General features: G+C 53.9%; 1 protein-coding gene across 3 annotated transcripts in view; it reads right to left on the minus strand.

Moving 5' to 3' along the window:
- Positions 1–20,874, minus strand: part of PPP2R2C (protein phosphatase 2 regulatory subunit Bgamma) — a 138,546-nt gene that overhangs the window by 39,160 nt on the left and 78,512 nt on the right. For all 3 annotated transcript variants that reach the window (XM_004263578.4, XM_033402221.2, XM_049708829.1), the window contains exons 2-5: positions 14,328–14,425; positions 11,988–12,153; positions 9,312–9,424; positions 3,827–4,004 (exon numbers count right to left, since the gene is read on the minus strand). In XM_004263578.4, the coding sequence (XP_004263626.1) occupies positions 3,827–4,004; positions 9,312–9,424; positions 11,988–12,153; positions 14,328–14,425 (555 nt within the window). The remainder of the gene's footprint in view (positions 1–3,826; positions 4,005–9,311; positions 9,425–11,987; positions 12,154–14,327; positions 14,426–20,874) is intronic.

A 20,874-nucleotide genomic window follows, 5' to 3' on the forward strand; every position in this document is an offset into this window, starting at 1 on the left:
TATTACCTGACAGCAGTTAGGGAGTTGGACAGTCTTCAGAACACAGACTCGGACACCAAGCAAGGCTTTCAGTTATTGATACTTTCTAGTCCTTTTGCTGAACGAGGGAGAAGCTCTCTGTTTGCGGGATCCTATCTCTAACACCTGAAGTACCTCCTCATCCCCACGTCCGACAGAAAGAACTAGCCTCGGGTTCTAACACGTGGCATTTACGGATCTGCACATGTGGCTATTCAACTCCAAATGTGAATTCATTCAGACTATATGAAATAAAAATTTCTGTTCCTCGGTCACCCTAGCCACATTTTAGGTACTCCATAGGCACACGTGACTGGAAGCTACCATACCACACAGTGCAAATAGAGAACTTCTCCAGCATCACAGAAAGTTCTACTGGACAGGGCTGAAGATGGATTTCATTCCCTTTTTTTTTTTTTTTTCATTTATAGCTACCTCCTATTTATGGTATGTGATACGTTTCACTTTCATTTATGGTAGTAAAATGAAAGTCCCTTTCAAAATGCATTTATTTAGGCAAACTTAAAGCTACTTGACTTAAAGAAAATTAATACAAATTAGAAAAAGATTGGAAAAGTAAATGAGAGCATGCACGGTGTACAGACATAGTAACACTTGCAAAGGAGGGCTGCAAATGATCGATGTTTGGAGATCGTGGTCCCCAGGAGTAAGTCCCCCACTGACACCATCAGCCAGGCCCGCTGCAGCTGTCCTGGCCACCCCCCACCTTCCTGCCTCATCACGTCACCCTTGCGTGCCCTGGGCCCTTCGGTAGCCTCCTCAAGCCACTGGGAGCATCCTAACCCTGCCTCCTTCTCAGTCCTCCCTGGTAGCCCAGGCACAGTGTGGAGACCTGAGTTACAGCAAGGATGGCACGGCTGGTACCACCCAGGTCAGGGCTGGGTCTCCCAGCAGTGCATGAGGTCCTTGAGGAAGAAGCTGAGTTTCTTTTATTTGTCCCTGTGTCCCCAGGGCTCAGCATGGAGCCTGGGACAGAAGAGAAATTGATGGTTAAACGAATGAAATCAAACAATCCCTTCCACAGCTGCAGGGCTTTGCAATTTTTAAAGGGCCTCTGCATTCACGGTGTCATTGAATCCTTATAATAGCCCAGGGAGATAAATTGGTCAGGGCTTACGGTCCCCACCCTAGTCCTAGGATAAGGAAACCCAGGCTCCAGGAGGGTGGGTGCCGCTGTCCCAAGGCTGCAGCCCGAGGGCAAGGCAAGAAGCACTGGGCCAGGCCACGGGACTCTGTCCCCGGCGGGGGGACTTTGGGCCAAGCCCCGGTCTCCCCAAGCCTGCATCTCCTCATCCATAAAGTTGGGTGATGATAACATTGCCACTGATGGGCGGCTTTCATGTCACTGTGAGCGCCAAGTGAGACTGAGAACGGCAAGCTGCTCTCTAAGCTGTAGAGTGCTGTGCAGGAAGCTGAGCCCCACGCCTGCCCCGTGTGCAGACCTGGAGCTCCTGTGTGACTCCTCATGTTATTCTGCTGGGAAGCAGGTCAGCACCTCAGACCTGGCAGTGGATGTCTGTCTGTGCCGCCCACCACGAGGGGCCCCCAGCTCCTGGAGCAGTGCTTCTCCCAAGGAGACCACCCTTCCCAGATTCAGACACTGCTGGGGGTGGAGCTGACCCCTCCGGCACCAGGGAGGGTCCTGGCCAACCAGAGCATTGCACCCCCAACAGAAATGGGTTCAGGGGTGTCCCTGAGGTCCAGGCAGAGCCCACGGGGTGCCACCTGGGGACCTGGTGGGACAGTTCAGAGACAGCGGGTCTCTTTTCTCCTGGACTTTACTCTGGGAGGGTGGGGCCTGAACTGCTGGTGTCAACTCACCGCCATGTGGAGGCTGAAGCCAGAGCAGAGATCAGAAGCAGGAAGCAGAGAGAGCCCTCCCAGGACACTGAGCCCCTGGATCCATCTGTACCTGCAGCTCTCTTGGTTCCATAAGTCAGTAAACGTCTGTTCTGCGTGAGCCAGCTGGAGAGGGGTGTTCTGACCCCTGACTAGCTGGTGTCTAAGCACCAGGGAGGGGTGGGACCTGCTGGGGTCTGTGCCTGAATGGAGGGTCCAGCAGAGGACCAGCCCAGCCCGGCCCTCTCCATGCAGCCAGACTGAGTCCCCACCCCTCAGAGCAGCTCCAGCCCCAGCTCCTCCTGGAACCTTCCCGACCATCCCAATCCACTTCTGCCTTCCAGGCCCCGAGCACTAAGGAGGGAGGAAGGAAACAGATGCTAATGTTTCCTGACACGCTTTAAGCACCGGTTTGGTGTTGGGTGTCTCACAGGGGCTCGCTGAACGCTGCCATCCTATGGGGGAACGGTTAGGGAGGAGACCGAGGCTCAAGAGGGGTGCAGTGACTCGCCAAGGTCACAGAGCTTAACGTGGTAGAAGCAGACTCCCAGAGACTCCCAGTGGCTCCTCCGAAGCCCAGGCGTTTGCCCCGCACCCTCTTGCTGGGCTCAGGGAACATCAGATGCTTGCTCTCAGCCCTCCCAGCTCCGAGGTCTCCCTGCCCTGTGGTCTCTGGCCAGTTTCTGGCTCTTGGCCCCCCAGAAGCCGTTTGTCACTCCTTCTCTCCTCTAACTGCCCCCCCCCCGACTGCTCCCTTCTCTGCCCCACTCCCTCCCCCCCAGTTCTGGCTTCTGCTCCAAGGGACACAGCCCGATCCTGACCTGTGAGAGGACAGCACAGCAGGCACGATCCCCTGTGTTGGGAGCTTCTCGTGGCAGGAGCTGTACGGTCTCAGCTCTGGGTGTCCAGGGCCACCCGGCACCCAGCACCAAGTGGACAGTCAGAGACATCTCTTGGGGGGGGGGGTCATCCCACCTTCTTCCACCCCACATCTGGGCAGCATCCTTCACAAAGGGCAGTTGGGTGGAAAGGCTGGAAATGAGGACTTGGGGCTGGAGGGCCTGGGTTTGAACCCAGCTTTCCACTGGCTGCTGTGAGCTCTAACCAAGTTAGCCCGGGCTCTCCGTGACTCAGTTTCCTCATTGTAAAGAACCTACCTCCCAGAATTACTGTGAGGATGAATCGAGTTCACATTAACACATGTTTATCAGGCACAGAGCCTCACTGGGCATTATTACTATTATTATTATTGTTGTTGTTGTTGTTATTTGTCTGTAGAGTAGTGACACCTGTAGGTAGTAACCTGCCTGCTCTGTCCACTGTAGCCCTCATTGGGCCAAGCCTCAGCCTGGGCCCCTCTTCAGGCCCATGTTCTTTCTTCACCAGTCAGTGGGGGCCGGAGTCAATCCTATAATCCTATTGCCCAGACACATGGGGCCACCAAGCAGGGCTGCCTACCTTGACCCCATCCAGCTGGGCTTATGACACCCCAGTTGTCCCTCTAAGCCCTGGGCGGGACCCCAAGGTTGTCCATCAAACACTGATGCCTCAGGCCCAGGGAGGAAGGTCCAGAGAAGCCTTCAGTCGACTGTCTCAGGGTGGTCGGCCACCCCTTGCCCAGGAGGGCTGACCCAGGACTCCATCCCCTCCATGGTCCCCAGTGAGGCCCCCAGATGACAGGATGATGGCCACCCTGGAGGAGGCGAGGGGTCAAACGTAACCCTCAGCGGCCACAATTGTAAAGTTTTCATAAACTCATCATGATTCCAAACCTCGGCCTCATGCACACACTGTGAGCCAGGAGGCACCCCGCTGAAGAGGCTGAACAGAGCAGAAGCTCCCAAGCCAGCTGGCTTACAGCAGGCCAACTGACGTCCCGACGTCCCACCCGGGAGCCACCCGGCCCGCGGCGTCAACGGTGGGGCCGCGCCGCGGCAGGAAAGGATACTGAAGCTCCGGTCGGTGATGGCCAGGTGCCAGAGGTTGATGCGCAGGTCGTCCGCGGACATGTACGTCTCGCAGTCGCTGTTGACGGAGATGGAGTTGATGTGGTAGGTGTGGCCATTGGCGAAGACCCTCCGGGGGCTCACCTCCACCATCAGATCCATAGGCTTCAGCACGGGCACCTGCGGAGGAGGAGGGGCGGTCAGCGCAAAGGGGAGAGGTGATGGGGGAGGGGTGCTGGCAGGAAACGTCCAGGGCCACGTGATCAAAAGGAGAGGCCAGGAGAGGCGTGGAGCGCGCCAATGGGTGTCCATCCTGCCTGTGTCAGAAGTAAGCAGTGCCACATGGCCACATCCATTGGCACCAGCCCTGCAGGGAAGACTGCCTCCTTTGCTTGGCCTCCTGGGATTGGTTCTGAACCTGCTGCGTGACTTTGAATGAATGGCTGAACCCCTCTGCACCCCAATTTCCTCATTTCTAAAATGGAAGGAGAAGGTACTGTAGCAGAGCCAGATTTTCCACCAAACATTTGTGTCCCCTTGTCACGGGGAAGTGGCTGCCCAGGCAGGGACTACATTTCCCAGCTGCCCTTGCAGCTGGGTGTGGCCACATGACTGTTCTGACCAATGGGGTGTGAGCACACTGATGCCCGGCACTTGGGGGGCCAAGGCTTAACGGTTAAGAGGCAGCTGTGCCTTCTCTGCCCCCTTCCCTTTCCACAGCCAGAAGGCGAGGATCCAGGCTTTAGGGATGGAGGCACATGGGATGGAAAGAGCCTGTGTCCCTGCAGGAGAGCCGTGTGCCATCCAGGATGCCTATACCGGAGCTTTCCTTGAGTGAGAAATACATTTCTGTGTACTCTGCCCTGGGGCTGTTACAGCCGCTGGTGTTAGCGGAACTCGTACAAACTCCCAGAGACAGTGTCAGATAGCATGGCTTTGCTTCTCTCTGCACCCTCTGCCTAGAATGCTCACCCCAACTCCTCCTGCAAGATCTGGAGTTAACAGCCCTTTGGATGTACAGCCTGCCACACCCCTGCTCACCCCCAGCACGCTGCACACACTGCTATCAGGGCTCTCGGTGTGCACTACGGGGTGTTTTGGGCACGACTCTCCGTTCCAGTAAACTGTAAGGTCTTCAAAGGTACAGACAGACAGACACGGCCTCACTGATCTCTCCCTGGCCCAGCCCCAGAAAATGAGGGCTGGCATTGCCATCCCCATGTGACCGATGAGAAGACTGGATGCCAAGATGAACTGGGCTTCCTAAGTCACAGAGGCAGGAAATGACAGAGCCAGGACCAGAAGCCAGGTGTGACTGCCCCCGGGGCATCACGGTGCAAAGGTGTAGACCTGAAACCTGACTTTGGCTTCAACCCTGCCCGGCCGCCTACTAGTGTTACCTCCATTGCGGCCTTCACCTCTCTGGGCCTCAGTTTCCTTATCTGTACACTGGGTAATGCTGGCGCCTGCTCAGGGCTTCTGTGAGGATTCCATGAGTTGATGCAGGTCAAGTGCGCCTGGAACATCACTCGGTCCACAGTGCCCTCCTCCCCCTCCTCGGGGGGTGACTAGGGGTGGCTGAGCCAGGGCTTACACAGACACAGTTTCCAGAGTGGGCCTGGATGGGGGTGGGGGGAGGGGGGTGCTGCAGGGGCAGTGGGAATTGTGCCCAGGAGAGAGGCAGCAAGGCCATCCTCGGAGTGAGGAACAGAGCAGCTTCCGGTGAAGGGGGACACAGACCTTTGTCAGCTACCTGCAGGGCTTCTGAGCCCCAGGCAGCAAGCACCAGGTAGAAGGGCATGAATCCACTCAGAACTGGCTGGCAGCAGGTGATGGGGGACCCACTGCTTGCACTCACGTGGGAGAGAAGATGATAGGCTGATACACGTGTGTGTGTGTGTGTGTGTGTGTGTGTGTGTGTGTGTGTGTGTGTGTGTGTGTGTGGTCTCAGGAAGCAGTAGGTGCTCTAAAGAAAAATAAAACAGGTGAGGGGACAGAGTGACAGGGAAGCAGGGGCTGGTGCCCGGCTGGAAGAGTGACCAGGAGGTGACATATGGGGAGGGGCTGAAACAGGCTGACGTGGGACCCTAGAGAGTCTCCTTCTCCCAGGGGACCTCCCCCAAACATACCTACTCTTAGGCTGGGCCTGGGGCTCCCTGGGGCTCCCAAGGCCCTGTAATCCCTCATTATGGCCTTGACCACGTGGTAAGTTGTTGTCTTCTTGTTTGTTTCCCCAATGGACTGGGCAGCACTTAGGGGCGCTGTGTGTCTTCTTGTGTTCATCTCTGTATCTCTGGTACTCAGCCCAGGGCCCAGCACAGACAGGTCTTCAGGTGAATGAGTGAATGGGTGAGTCAATGAACAAATGAGCTATGTCCCTCCCTGGGGGACAGCTGAGATGGGAGGTGACAGCTTTGGTGCTGCAGTCGGGGTGGGCAAGCACTAAGCATTCCTTTTGGTACAAGGCAGCTCTGCAGCCGCCATATGTCCTCATGTACCAGGGCGCCCAGTGTGCCTGTGTGGGTGTGTGAGCCTGGGTGTGCATGCATGAGTGTGTCAGTGTGCACATGCATGTGCCCGAGTGTGCATGTGTGTGTATGCACCTGGCTCTGGGTGGTTCTTGTGTTGAGTCTGTGCTTCGGGACTGTCTGCTCGCGTGTCAGTGTTGGTGTGTCTGGGCCCCTCTATGGGGCCTTCCGCATGTCCGCCGGTGTCAGATATTCTACGTCAGCTCTGAATCTTGCCTTCCCTTCCCTCAGGACATGGCCACCACCTGCCCTGGGGATCCCTGGAGTCTCTCTCAAGCCACACCTGCTCCTGGAGAAGGTCAGGGCATCGCTGGCCTAGCAAAGTCTCAGCATCTCAGTCTGCTCCCCACTCCTTCCGGCAATGTTGTTTTCCCCTGGCAGCCTTGGAACTGTTCACCCAGTGCTCCAGCCATGCACCGCCATCCCCAGACCATATTTCAAAGCCAGAAAGCAAAAAGAGGAGAGGAAGAGGGAAGAGAAACCTGCCCTGAAGGTTTGGATGTTTCGTGAATAAAACTTTCCCCGCACCCACGCTCTTCTGGAAGGTACAGTGTAGTCAAGGTGAAGGACAGGAGGACAGACACATGGACACTAAGGACAGAGCAGTGTGGGATGCAAAAGGCTAGAGGGCACAGAGAAGGATAAGGATTCATCTGGCTCGTGTAGGAAAGACTTTCAGAGGTGGAGGCTAATAGGGTTTTAAAGGATGAATAGGAGTTCACCAAATAAAGTGGAGAAAGGCATTCCTGTGTGTCCCTGTGTCACAGAGCTGACCTCCAGTGTGGGGGTGACTCCATGTCTTATTTCCTTGGGGGCCTGGGTACACTTTGGGGGTAGGCACTCAATCTCACCTTGCTCAGCTCTGGGATCCCAGAGACCTAGCACAGGGCCTAGCAGAGAGCAGGTTCTCGGTAAATAATAGCTGCCTCTAGCACAAATGGCCCAGATTAGGTAGAGAGCTTCCCAGGTTCGGGAGGCTTGGGTGAACTGGGGAGGAGACAAGGTGAGAGGCTGGATGAGGAAAGACCCAGGCACCCACGTTCTTTCCCCCTTTCTTCTCCTTCAGCCTTAGTTTACAGTTAAGTGCCATTTCGGGATGTGTGTGACATAACAGAGAAAATTCTCAGACGCTGGGTGGGAAATAAACAAGATTCCCATGGGCCACTGGCTCTGCCGCAAATGCCAGGCCCATCAAGAGGTGATAATTGCCTCCTCCCACCAGATGAAACCCTCATAAACTTTCTTGGGGCTTGGAGGTGGGGGGAGCGGGGAGGCACCCTCACTCCCGTTATTCAATGTCAAAGCTAATTGGCTCCCCTGCTTTCTCAGAATTTATTTGTGGAATTTGCCAGTCATTTAGAGGCCAATGTGTTTAAACATTTATTCCTCCTTCTGGGGACAACATTGATTGGCATTTCATATTTATGACAGTCGGCTGGGTGCTGAGTGCGGGGCGCTTGCTAAGCCGTTGCAGAGAAAACGAGTCGTTATCTCCTGTTTGCTGGTGAGGAAACTGAGGCACAGAGCAGGGAAACGGCCACAGTCATCTGACCAGCGGTGGTGGGGCTGTGAGCAGTTTGGGAGCCTGGAGGGGCCTTAGCACCACCGCGGCACCAGGCAGCTCCATGGCCCGCTCGGAGCAGCAAACACAGCCACGGTAGGAACCCAGGGAGACAGCCTTCCGTGTGATGTGAACTCAGACCTTTCAAATCTGCCGAAGAGCGCAGTCACCTCCCGACACTCATCCTCGTTCAGTCTTGGGACTCAGGCCCCCTCCCTGAGCAGGGCCTGTCCCAGGCTTAGACCGGATCTGCCCCCAGACTCTTCATTCACTGTGGCCTCCTGGTGCCTAGAGCAGGGCTGGCATCACCTCCAGCAAACACATGGGTGGCTGAAAGCACCCACCCTCTTCCAGGCACGGTTCTGGAAGCCAGCGATGGACAAGGCGGCCTCAGTGTGCTTCCTGCAAGAAGCCGCTAACCATCCCCATGGCTGCCCTGGGAGGCAGGAGCTTCACTTCCACTTCACGGAGGAGACTGGATGCTGATGCTGACTGTGGAGCTAGAGTTCCCTGGGTTTGGATCCAGCTCTCAGTTTCCTCATCTGTAAAATGGGGATGACAATCACATACCCACCATAGGATTTGGCTGAGGACTGAATGATTTTATAGCCAGAGTGCTTGGGAGACACATGCTCAAGTGTCTGTTCTTGTTCCAGATGAGGAATCAGAGGCTCGTGGTGGCCAAGAGCCCTGCCCAGGGTCACACCACCAGGACGCGGCGGAGGCAGGATTTGAACCCGGGTCCTGTGACTCCAGAACTCTTTCATATCTCCCAGCCTCCCAGCAAAAAACATGAGTCCTTTTGCTTTTCATCGCGTTGGGAGCAAAAGCTTGCCTTCACACGGCTCTGCCACTTAACCCTTCCAGGCCGCTCTTACCTCAAGGCAATCTTTGCACTGAGCCTTCATAAAGGCTGCAAGAATCACAAGTTCTGGGTGTCCCTCTGACCCTCGGCAAAGGGCCGGGAACCCACAACGCTCCGCTCACAGGTTCTCCTCCTGGCTCTGCCACTTGCTCAGCTGAGCTGCTCTGGGAGAGCTGCTGCCTCTCTCTGGGCCTCGGTTTCCCTAGTTGTATAACAAGGGATTAGAGAACCTGCTCTCCAGCCTCGGGTGCAGCTGAAAAGGGCTTCATGGACACGCATCACCTTGCCTCATCCTCACGGGACTTCCAGAAGAAAGATGATCCTCTCTGCTTTGCTGGGGAGGAAACTGAGGGACAGAGCAGGAAAATGATGGTGGCCACCCAGCAAGTAAGCAGCCCGGCTTCTTAAAGTTCTGGATCGGAACCTGACCGTGGTTCAGATCGCCATGGCCCTTCCAGTCCTGAAATCCTCGCTGTGTAATAAAGCACAAACTGCTCTTCGCTTGCCGGAACTGTCCGTGTGCCACATCTTACCTGCAGTGACGTCACCGTGGACAGGTCTTTAAGCTTCCCCTCCTCATCTTTCAGGTTATAACCCTCGGGCCTCTTATCACGTTCGGTAATCTTCCATAGTTTGATAGTTTTATCTTTAAAAATAGAACAAAGTGAAACAAGACACATGATGAACACGAGATGGAGAATGGAGTACCCACTCGAGTCTGCTAGATAAGGGTGCCTCAACCCACAAGCTCCTTAACCTTATCCTGTTCTTGGACATGAAGTTTCTTTCTAATTTGACTCCTTCTGTCCACTGACGCTACGAACATCTTTGCAAAGGGAACGTTTGTCATCATGCTCGAGCTCCTCACAATGGATCCCAAAGGTGAAACTGTTGGGTCAAAGGGCATGACCCTTTCAAGGGCAGTTATCAGTCTTTCAACTAATTTCCGCAAAAACTGTACTAACGAAGCTTCCTGTTCTTTACACTTCACTGGCAACCTATTTCCTGAGATGCATCCCGCCCATCCAGAAACTCAGCTCTCCGGAAGCCTCACTTCTCTGGAATCCTGCCAAGAACATCAAAAGAGTAACCTTTACCAGCTGTGATGGTTCATTTTAGATGTCAACCTGGCTAAGCCACGCTACTCAGTATTTGGTCAAATGTGTGGATGTCACTCTGAAGGTATTTTCTAAGATGAGATTAACTTTTAAATCCATGGACTAAAGCAGATTATCCTTCACCATGTGGGTGGGCCTCCTCCAATCAGCTGTAGGCTTTAGAGAAAAAAGACCGAGGTCCCCTGAGGAAGAGGGAGCTCTGCCAGCAGATGGCCTTCAGACTCCCAGGCCCTTCGCTGGGTCTCCAGCCCACCCTGCGGATTTCGGACTTGCCAGCCTCCACAATCAGGCATGCCAATTCCTGAAAATAAACCTCTGCTTATATATCTATATCTAAGTCTACGTCTATATCCATATCTGTCTACGCTCACACACACACATACACCCATCCTGTTAGTTCTTAGTACAGCACCCAAAACAATCACCTCCATGCTCCTGAGGAGGAAGGGGAGAAACTGCTATCAATTAAACACTTGCCAGGTGCCCATGGACAGGCTACTGGGAAAGGGTGGAGCTGGGATTCAAAACTGGGGGCGGGAAGCTTTGAGGGTGTGGGTGTTAGGAAATTCCTGAAGCTGCCCTTTCCTCCGAAGAGGCAGGCAGAGAACGACACTCTGTTAAATGATTAAAAACAAAAAAGCAACACGTGAACGAGGCTCAGACGCCGGCCCTGTTCTAAGCTCCTGACGATGTCATTTCCTTCCAGCTTCCCCAAAACCCTATGAGGCAAGAGCAGCCGTCAGGTTCAGAAGAGGAAGCGGCAGGGCCAGGGTGTTGACTGCATTAGGGGTTCCTGCCCTGGGTGACCTACTCTGGTGGGGGACCGCTCACTGCCTCTGTTCCAGCGCCTGGGAAGGGCCCCTCTGCCTCTGAGACGGGGTTTGCTGAACATGACTCCGTGCCAGGCACCCCTCAGGGGACACAGACAATCAGAATGGCAGGAGCTCCATAGGGCAAGCCCTGGAGGGTCGGCAGGGATGGGAAGGCCCACGGGAGGGACACCTCGCTCTGCTGAACGGTCAGGGAAGGCTCAGTGGGAGCTGACACCCAGCGGAGGCCTAAGGGGTGAGGCGGGGTGTTGGCCAGGTGGGGGCAGGGAGAGCCGGCCTTCGGACACAGAGATGGGGTGGTGGCTTGAGTCTGACCGGTTTCAGGGATGCCGTGAAGACCGCCCTAAGGAGTCTGACTCCCTTGGGTAGGCAGGTGGCATCATCGTATAAGACTCATCCACCCTGGAGCAGTACTGGCTGGCCTTGGGGTGCTGGGTGGGCAACACCTCCCTCCACCCTTGTTGCAACTCCAGAGGGAGCACAGGTGAGGAAACTGAGGCTCAGAGAAGCAAGGCCACTCCCCAAGGTCCCCAGGCTGGGACAGAAGCCAGGACCCTCCTAGCTCCCGCCCCAGGCGCCTTTTATGATGGGGCTGAGAGGTGAAGGAGGATGAGCAGGTGGACGTGAAGGTGGGAAGCGGGGCCTCTGGCTCCAGCCTCCCAGCAAAAAACATGAGTCCACTGCCGGCAGAGGCCAGATGGCCCCAGGAACCGCAGCCTCTGAGTGGACCGCAGCAAAGCAGGGGTCTGGCCGGGAGCCTCCTTGGGGGCCTCCCTGGGGATGCGTACCATCTCCCAGAGGCAGATGGCCAGCGACCAGGCAACCAGCGCTCCTCCTGTACCATCCACTGAGGACCCCAGATCACCCAGTGACACCCTCCACTCTGGGGTGGTCTGGGATTCTGGGGGTTGTGGATAAAGAGGCAAGTCTGAATTGAGTGTTGACTGTTTTCCCTGACCTGGCCTCCTTTGTCCGTCCCTAAATTAAAGTATTCACGGACATGCTCAAGGAGCTGCTAGTTACAGCAGAGGGAATAAGCCCCCGTCCGACCACCAGGAGAGGGTGAGCAAGTGTATTCACTACATGGAATTTACCCGCTGCTCAAAATACTATTTTTCAGGAGTTCTAAAGACCTAGGAAAAAGCTCACCATGTAAGTGAGGTGAAACATGGCATTTGACGACACATTGCTACAGTACGTGTGCGTAAGAGCACGCATGCCTACACACACGTGCACACGCGTGCGCACGCACGCGCCTCACCGTTGGTGGACAGCAGGGAGTGGGCGGCATTCTGCTGAGGGAGCCACTTGATCTTGTTGATCTTCTCCTCTATCTCCAGACTCTTGAGATAGTCGAACTCCGGCTCGTGGCTCTGGAAAGTGCTGTAGACGTCATACTCGCCCTGGCTGTGCGGCGCATTTTTACTCTGCAAGGAAACCAGACCCTGAGCTCCAGGATGGTGAGGCGGGGCGGAAGCCGGCACTGGGACAGGGACGGGACTGGTCCAACCCACGCAGGGCCTGGAACAGCCATGGCGACCGGGCATCCGAGCAAGGGTCCAAGGAAACTCTCTGCTTTTTAAATGGCCGGTACCTTGCTGTGCAGCCAGGGCCGAGCTCCATCACCTCCTCCGTCCAGTAAGCGAGAACAAGGGCACCCACGCCAGCGCGTGTTTACTGAGCACCTACTGTACACAGGACACTGAGCTGAGTGCTGCTCACGCCTCCTCTCATTCTATCCTCGATGCCCCTCTGTGATTGGGCACCATGACTCCGCCCACTTTACAGATGAGCGAGCGGAGCCTCAGAGGTGAGTCGACCCCCGCGCCCCCCCCCCCAAAGCCACCTGTCCACAAAGTGCTGTCACTCACTCCACTGAGGTCCGTCTGGCACCAAGGCCAAGGCTCTGATCTGCTCCCACATCCTTGTGTCCAACTTGGGTCTGACTCGAGGAATGAACGCATTTTGGAGCAGATTTAACATTGGGGCCAGACGCCCTGCAATGTCAGACAGACATCGGGATAGACTGGGATAGGGTGTCCTCCCCCCAGCTTTCCTGAGCGGGTCCCCTTCTGGTTTAGTCAGCCAAGCTCATTATAGTAAGGACCTCCTGGTGGAGCCCCCAAAATAGTGAGGTGGTGAGTCCATCGCAGGTACCAGGGACCACTTCCTGGTAGACAATTCAAGTTTCTATGACAACATGAAACTACAACTAAAACTGCCTGGGAGCAAAACAAAGGTAGTCAACCAAGCACAATTTCAAGTTTTCTGTTGGTTTTTCAAAAGTATCTATTCATATATTTCTTTTCCTGCTGTGTTTTTGGAAAGCTTTAAAGTTCTTCAATATTTTTGCCTCTAATTCACTTCATCTCCTGTAAGCACTGGCTATGGAGAAGGTCAGTGGGACCAGAATTAAGAAAAAAATTAAAGGAGAAATATTCAAAACTGAGAAACTTGCGCATCTACCAATTTAATTTCTTTCTGCAATTTGGCAAAAAGAAGGCTTGGCTTTGCAATCCCCAGTGGGATCCTCTGGTCCTGCTCATGATCAAAGTGCTCCTGCTCACAGTACTGGGCTCATTAGATAAGCAGTTTCTCAGCTACCTGCTTTCTGGCTCTGTGTTCTTGGTAAGTTATTGCAACCCTCTGAGCTCTGATCTCCTCATCTGTAAAATGAGGATGACGATAGCACCTAATGGTACCACGAGGGCTGTCACGAGGGAGGGTTATGGGAGTGAACACAGGTGAAGTCAGAGCTCAGGGAACGTCAGCTGTGGGGAGGATGCTACTGCAGCTCCTTTCCCCCCTTCATCCTCCCTCCTGCCCCCTCTTCTTCTTCTGCTCCTCGTCCTGCTTCCCCTATCCTCCTTCCCCCCTTCCTCTCCTCCCCCGACCTTGGTGTCACCTTAGATCCTGTCTTCAGCATCTAATCCCAGCCCTGAAAGGCAGGGTGGTGTGTGAGTGACAGACCACACCCAGTCCTGGTTTCCATCCCTGGTCTTTGCTCACTAGTTGGGTGACTGTGCAGGCGTCCTCATCTAAGAAACGGGGTGTGAGTCCCCACCCTCAGAGGTGGGCAGTGAAGAGTAACTGGGAAAAGCACGTGGAGAACGAAGTGAGGAGTCTGCATGTAGTAGGTGCTCAACAAATGGGGCCTTTTAAGCACCAGGTTCTTCCAGTGGTTCAGAAACACTGCCTCGGGTAGGCTGTTCCAGACAGCAGACCTCACTGGGGCAAGGCCCGGGGCTGAGCAAAAGCGCCAACCCCAGACAGAGGGCCACCCACAGCTGCAGAAGGGTCCGTCCTCCCCTCCACCCGGCTCTGGCCGCACAGCACCAGCTCTCCAAGGCAGAGGGCAGTTTAATCAGGAGTCTGTTTCTCCAGGGTCTAGGACACAGTGACCAATCAGCAAACTTCCACTCAGCAGAGGGGGATCAGAATATGGCGCTGTGAGTCGACCCGGTGGACTCCCTTCCCTGGGCCTGCCCGGTCCCATCCCTGCGTGCCGCGGCGCCCTTTCCCGGGCTGGATGCCCAGAGGCCCCCTGCGGGTTAAAGCCCGGGCTGAGCCGTAGTCCCCCTCCCACCAGGCCCCGCCGCACCTCCGGTTCCCGCTGGAAGATGACGACCCGGCCACCCTTGTCGCCGGTGGCCAGCAGCTCCCCCGTGTGGTTGAACTCGACGGTAGAGATGATATCGGCTGTGGTGGAACAGAGACAGGAGGATGTGGCTCATTAGGACCCAGTGCTGTGCAGGTGGCCAGAGCTGCGCGCCCAGCCCCAGGGCCCCCAGCGGATAGCAGGGGCCCGGCCCCCTCCCCGCTGGCCGTGGGACAGAGACCCGTTCACGGGTGTCTTTCCTTCCTTCCTGCTCCCCTTCCTCCTGAAGCAGTCTGGGGTTTCCTCGTGTGCTGACCAGGTGACTGGGATGCAAATCTGACACTCACTAGCCCAACTCTGGGGGCCACAGAGACCAACTGTACCCCTCCCTGCCTCCACTGAGCTCCCCCATAACCTTCACATTCCTGGCCTGGACCCTGTAGGCACCAAACGCTTCAGCACAATGGATCTACTTTCAAACAAACCACACATCTGACTACTCCTCCCGGCAGCCCCAGGCAGGTTCTCATACTGTGTCCTCCTTCCAGCCGCCAGGATGATGGTTCACCCCTTCCCCACCCCGATGCATGGGGTATTTCTGCTCAGAACCCCTCCTCTGCATCCTTCCCTGCCTCAAATGAAGGCAGTTCCATCCTCCCGCTGGCTCGGGCTCGAGCCTTTGGGTCACCGTGACTCTCCCCTCTCTCTCTCTCACCCTCCACATCCAGTCCTATTGTCTCAACCTTCAAGATACATCCAGATTCCATCACTTCTCCCGCCTCTCGCTTGGACGACTGCGACCGTCTCCCATCCGATCCCCTCCATTTCTCCCGGCCCAGACACAAGCTGGCCTCCACAGAGCAGCCATAGGGAGCTTTCTCGGACCCCTCCAGAGGCTCCCCACCGACAGAGGAAAAGCGAAGGTCTTCAGAGTATCTAAAGCCTTGAGTGACCTGTGGCCCCCCGAGGGAGGCCACGTCAGGAGCCCAAAACGTCACCCTGCCCCGCACTCGCCCCTGGCACTTGGCATTGCCTCCCACCCTGGGCCGGGTACCGTGCCCTGTGATGGGCTTTGGCCTGCCGGACGCCAGCAGACAAGCCGCCGTCCTGCGCTTCTGCCGCGGCCCCGGAGGAGGACCTGCCCAGGCCCGCAGCAAAGCCGCCCAGCTGAGCGGCCTGGTCACCCAGTCCAGCCAAGCCTAGATCGGCGGGGTTGGCAGATGCGTGACAAAAAATATTAGTGCTGAATGCCCCGTGTTTTAACTCAATGAACGGTAACGGATCCCCACCCCAATTCCTACGACTCTCAGCCCTGCTCTCCCACTCGGACTCAGGCTCCTCGCTGATTCTCAGAATACCAGCTACCTTCTGTCTCAAGAACTGCTCTCTCAGCCTCCAGTGGTTTTCCCAGTCCTATTTGCTATTCCATACATGCCTTTTCCTTCTCCAATCACACGCCTTCAGAGGCAGCTCCTGACCCGCGCTGGCCTCTGAGCCACAGGTAAATGCCAACTCTGACGGCGAAAGGAAAGAGGTCAGAGGGAAGGTGGTTCAGGAGCAGGATAACGGGCTGGATGTACTCACTGATCAGGATAAGAGCACGTTTCATTAAACTTGAAAATAAAGGGAATAAAAAACAAGGAGAGCCGCTCTTTGGGATCACGGAGCTGCTCTCTGAGTGTGGAATTGGCCCGGCTGCCTGACACTTGTCCCTGCGTGGGCAGCCTGCCTGGCCCAGGGACACAGGAGGGGCACAGCCGGAGGCACAGCCCAGCAGTGCCGGGTTCCTGCCCGTGGCTCTGGTTCTTGCTGTTTCATGTCAGCACGCCCTTAGGGGGGAAGAGCAGGATATAAAACTGTATGTAAAATGTCTTTAATTATATAGACCAGTGATCACAGCCATGTTGAACAGCAAACAAACTGGGCAGAGGGAAAACAAGCTGGAAGAGACTTTTCTACCACGTTAAACAGAGATTGCTTTAGGGCGGTTGAAAGAAAATATTTTTTTCCTTCTCTTTCTATGTTTCCATGTTTTCTAGATCTTCTGTAATGAATGTATATTTCTTAATAGCTTACTGGTATAAGGTTACTGAGGTATAACTGATATACACAAAAATGCACATTTTTAATGTATGCAATTTAATGAGTTTGGACATATGCATAATATATATTATAAAATATATATATTATTAAAAATATATATTATTTTTATGATGGAAAAATAACAATGCTATTAAATTAAAACGCCCATGTAACCACTGGTATCCAGAGCAAATGTGGTCCATAAATGCTGGGCAGCTACCACAGTAACAGACAATAACACCTGCAGGCAATTTACAATTTATATGTCAGTTTTATATCCATCGCCTCCTTTGAACCTCATGCCAGCCCCTGAGGGAGATATGACTATCATTTCTATTGGCAACTGAGGAGATGGATGGAGGCCCGTCCACAGTGACAACCCCCTGAGCTGTTCATGGACCATCTGAAGTCCTGGGTTGGAGTCCTGGCTTCAATGCCGGGGCTGTGTGACCTTGGGTGGGCTACCTCCCTGCTCCGAGACTCAGTGCTGTCATCTGTAGCATGGCTATAGTACAGTCTTCCCGTGATTAGAAACTCAAGAGAGATGTTGGAGGTGAGAGGGTTTGGGAGGGTTGAAGGACCGTAACACCAAGGAATGATGAATGACCAAAATTTACCAGACAGAAAGTCAAAGTTTTTTCTCATCTTTGCTTTTGGCCTCCACAGGAGTGGCAGCTGCGAGCTCAGAAATGTGCCAGATAAATCTGAGATTCAGCCTCCCTGTACAGGTTTCGGAGTCCTGACCACCAGCCCCTCCAGCCCCCTTCTGCAAACATCTGCAGAGCAACTACAGACCTCAGGCCAGGGCACTGCTCCTCCATCCCAGGAAGGGGCTGGTGGGTATTTAACATCCACTCATTGTTACAGGAAGTATCTTCTAGAGCTTGCCTTAGTAAAAGTTACCTCCCCTGAGAGCTGGAAGTTGTCATCAGTAAAATCATGCAATTGGAAAGCCCATGCTCTCATTTTGGAATGTTTGACACATCTCCAGCCTCAATACCACCTCCCCCAGGAAGCCTTCCTGGAGAGCCCTCCTGCCCCCCAGTACAGTAGTCTCTCCTACAACTGTGATCTCATGCCCACTATGTGCCCCTCATTAGATGTCAGGCCCTGCAGGGGAGACAGCAATTGGAAGAAGAGGCAACACTGGGTGAGCTTCTTATTTTCACGGCTTTCAGCCTGAGGACAGGTCCCAGTCTGTGCCACGTGGCTACTGAAACTCAGATAGAAAGTCATCCTTTAGGCTCTATAAACCAGAAGACAGAATCTGGGGAAATCCTAGTAGCTGTAAAATGAGGTATTTAACCCTGGAAATGGGGTCTAAAGAGCAGTCCCCAAATGCAACACATAAACTCTGCCCCACTCTTTAGCTGGCTGCAAACTGCACACGTACACACGATAGACCCCAGGCAGAGCTGCTAAGGCTAAAAGACATGAACCAGGATTTGTGCTGGGACAGAGTTCGAAGTTGAGTTCAACCAAGTCAACTGCTTACAAATGCAAAACAAGACAAAACCACTCTTTGGAGGGACATACTAAACATCTAGAGTCTCTACGGTATTGTCATTCTCAACACCCAGGATATTCTCCAAAACTATACGAAGATATACAAAGAAATAGGAAAATATCGCTCATACTGAATAAAAAGACAATCAAGGAAAGAGACCCTGAAGTTCCCGGGATCCTGGGATTAGCAAATGCAGATTTTTATATTATAACTATGTCCAAGGATATAAAGGAAAATTTGCTTTCACTGCATGAAAAGAAAGGAAATTTCACCAGAGAAATAGAAACTATTTTAAAAATAGCTAAATGGACAATCTATAACTGAAAAATACCACATATGAAAATCACTGAATTGCTTAACAGGAAATTTGAGATGACAGAAGAAAGAGTTAGTAAACGTGAAGATATATCGATAGAAATTATGCAACCTGAAGAACAGAGAGAAAATAAATTTAAAAAGATAAAGCACAGAGCCTCAGGGATCTGCCGGAAAACATCCAATGTCTACGTGTACTTGGAGTTCCAGAAGGAGAGGAGAGAATAGAGTAGAAGAAAGACTTGAAATAATGACTGAAAAATGCCCCAATATGGTAAGAGACTTTAATTTACAAATTTAGGAAGCTCAGCTAACTCCAAGTAGGAAAAATACCAAGAAATCACACCTAACCATCAAACTGCTGAAAGCCAAAACAAAAATGAAAATTTGTAAGCAGGTAGAACAAAAACCACATATTCTATTCAGAGGCTCCAAGACTCAGATAACTGCTGATTTCTCATCAGAAATAACAGAGTTCCGAAGGCTTTTAAAGTGATGGAGGGAAATTTAAAAACCTGTAAACCCAGACTTCTGTATCCAGTGGAATTATACTTCAAGGATAAAGGGCAAATAAAGACATTTTGGTGAAAGCTCTCCACGGACCAGTGATTGAATCTCAGGGCAAGCCCACTGCCCTACCATCACTCTCTCTTTACAGATAAGGAACTTGGTCAAGAGGTGAGGCACTGGCCCAAAGTCCCATTCAGGGCAGGGCTTTTGCAGTGTATTCCCCTGGCAGGTCCCGGTCCCTGCACCACAGGGCTGAGTTGCCAAACAGCTGATGCCTCAGGCTCAGGGTCACAACTCAGCCACTGGGAGAGGTCCGCCAGGCCCATGTATGAGGGTGCTCCAAGTCTCCCTGTTGTGGGTGATGACAACCCCATGAAAACCCAAGGTGCCCTTCTACTTGCGAGGTCCCCTTTTCTTTCTGCTGCAGCTCTGGGAGTCCCCCAAATGGCAAGGCAGAGTTGGAAGGGGCAGCTTGGACCCCTGGACAAAGAGGCAGCAGTCAACCCCCTGGGACTGGGTACGGCGCAGCCCTAACAGTGCAAGCCCAGAGCCAACTGGTTTGGGAGCCAGAAAGCCACACTGTGGCCCAGCATGGGCTCAGGAAGAAGTCAGGGGTGGTGTCCCAAGTGACCAGCCCAGTGACAGGTACACCGCGAGAGCCAGAGCCAGAGATGGGCAAAGACCATGCTGTGGGTTGAACTGGGTCCCCCAAACATATGTGGATTTCCTAAGCCCTGGTACCTGTCGCTGTGACCTTATTTGGAAATAGGGTCTTTGCAGATGATCAAGTTAAGATGTGGTCATACTGGATTCTATGGGCCCTAAATCAACGACTGGTGTCTGAGAAGAAGGCCATGTAAAGACATGGGCGCACAGACACACGGGGGGAAGGCCATGTGACAACGCAGGCAGAGACTGCAGTGACGCATCTACAAGCTGAGGAACATCAAGGATCGCCGACCGCCAACAGAAGCTGGAAGAGGCCTGTGACAGAGCCTTCCCTGCAGCGTTCAGAGCAAGCACGACCCTGCCGGGTACCTTGACTTCAGACTTGCGGCCTCCAGAACTTCAGGGGAAGAAACCTCTGTCGTTTTAAGCCACTGAGTAGTTTGTCACAGCTTTTCCCCAGCCAACATACGGAGAGAACAGAGCAGAAGCGAGAGGCTGTGCGGGCAACGCTCTGGAGACCCAGGCGGCACCCTGGGCTGCGGCTCCTCCTGGGGTCACGTGGGGAGGATCAGCCCTTGGATCTCACAGGTGCCCCTTGTGCCTTTTTCATCAAGAGGAAGGTATTCCAGTCCCAGCCTCGGTACATATTAGCTGTGTGACCGCATCCAAATCACGCTCTCTCCAAGCCCTAACTGTCTCACCCATAAAATAGGAACTGTCATCCCTGCCTGGTCACAGTTCTCCTAGGGTTTATGTAAAATTCAAAGGATTCCGTGGACTGGAAATCTCCCTGGAAATTGTGGCAGAGGCCTGCAAATTCGAGGAGGAGATTAAGCTGCTCATCAGGGAGACGCCCCCCCCGCTCATCTCACCATTCATCACTGTAAGTGCTGTCGCCACCATTAATGATCCATCAGCATCACAGCTCACGGCAGAGTGAGGGCCCTCGGAAAGCCCAGCTTCATCCTTCTGATGGGATCGCTGTGTTTAATTAGTATTGTCAGAGGCATCAGGGCTGATGAGGAGGGAGGTGGGAGAGGAAACAGGTTCTGTCTGCTGCTGAATGAAAGAGCTCGGTGCGAGGAAGGAGGCTCCATGTGCCCAGCGTCCGCCTGGGACGGGACTCTGTGAGCAAGCATCTTACCCAGCATCTTCTCTGGGTTTGGAGAGAAGGGGCCAGGCTGGACCCTGGGGATAAGGAGCCTGTTCTCAAGGGCTGCTCTGGGTCCAGGGAGATGCACAGGAGGTGAAGAGGTGGCCTGGGGAAGTGACCACTTCAGGATGGGGAGAGGTGAGATCCAAGAGGGCCTCCTGGAAACAGTAAAACAGGAGTGGGGTCTTGCAGAACAAGGAAAGGTGGCAGACTTAACGTTGATGCCCCATCAGCGGCTTCCTGTATCCACATCTTATACAATGTGATTCCGGGGCTCTTCCCGTCCAGCGACAGAGACTGTTTGCCCATCCTTG

Source organism: Orcinus orca, chromosome 4, assembly GCF_937001465.1.
Source record: "Orcinus orca chromosome 4, mOrcOrc1.1, whole genome shotgun sequence".
Classification (NCBI taxonomy): domain Eukaryota; kingdom Metazoa; phylum Chordata; class Mammalia; order Artiodactyla; family Delphinidae; genus Orcinus; species Orcinus orca.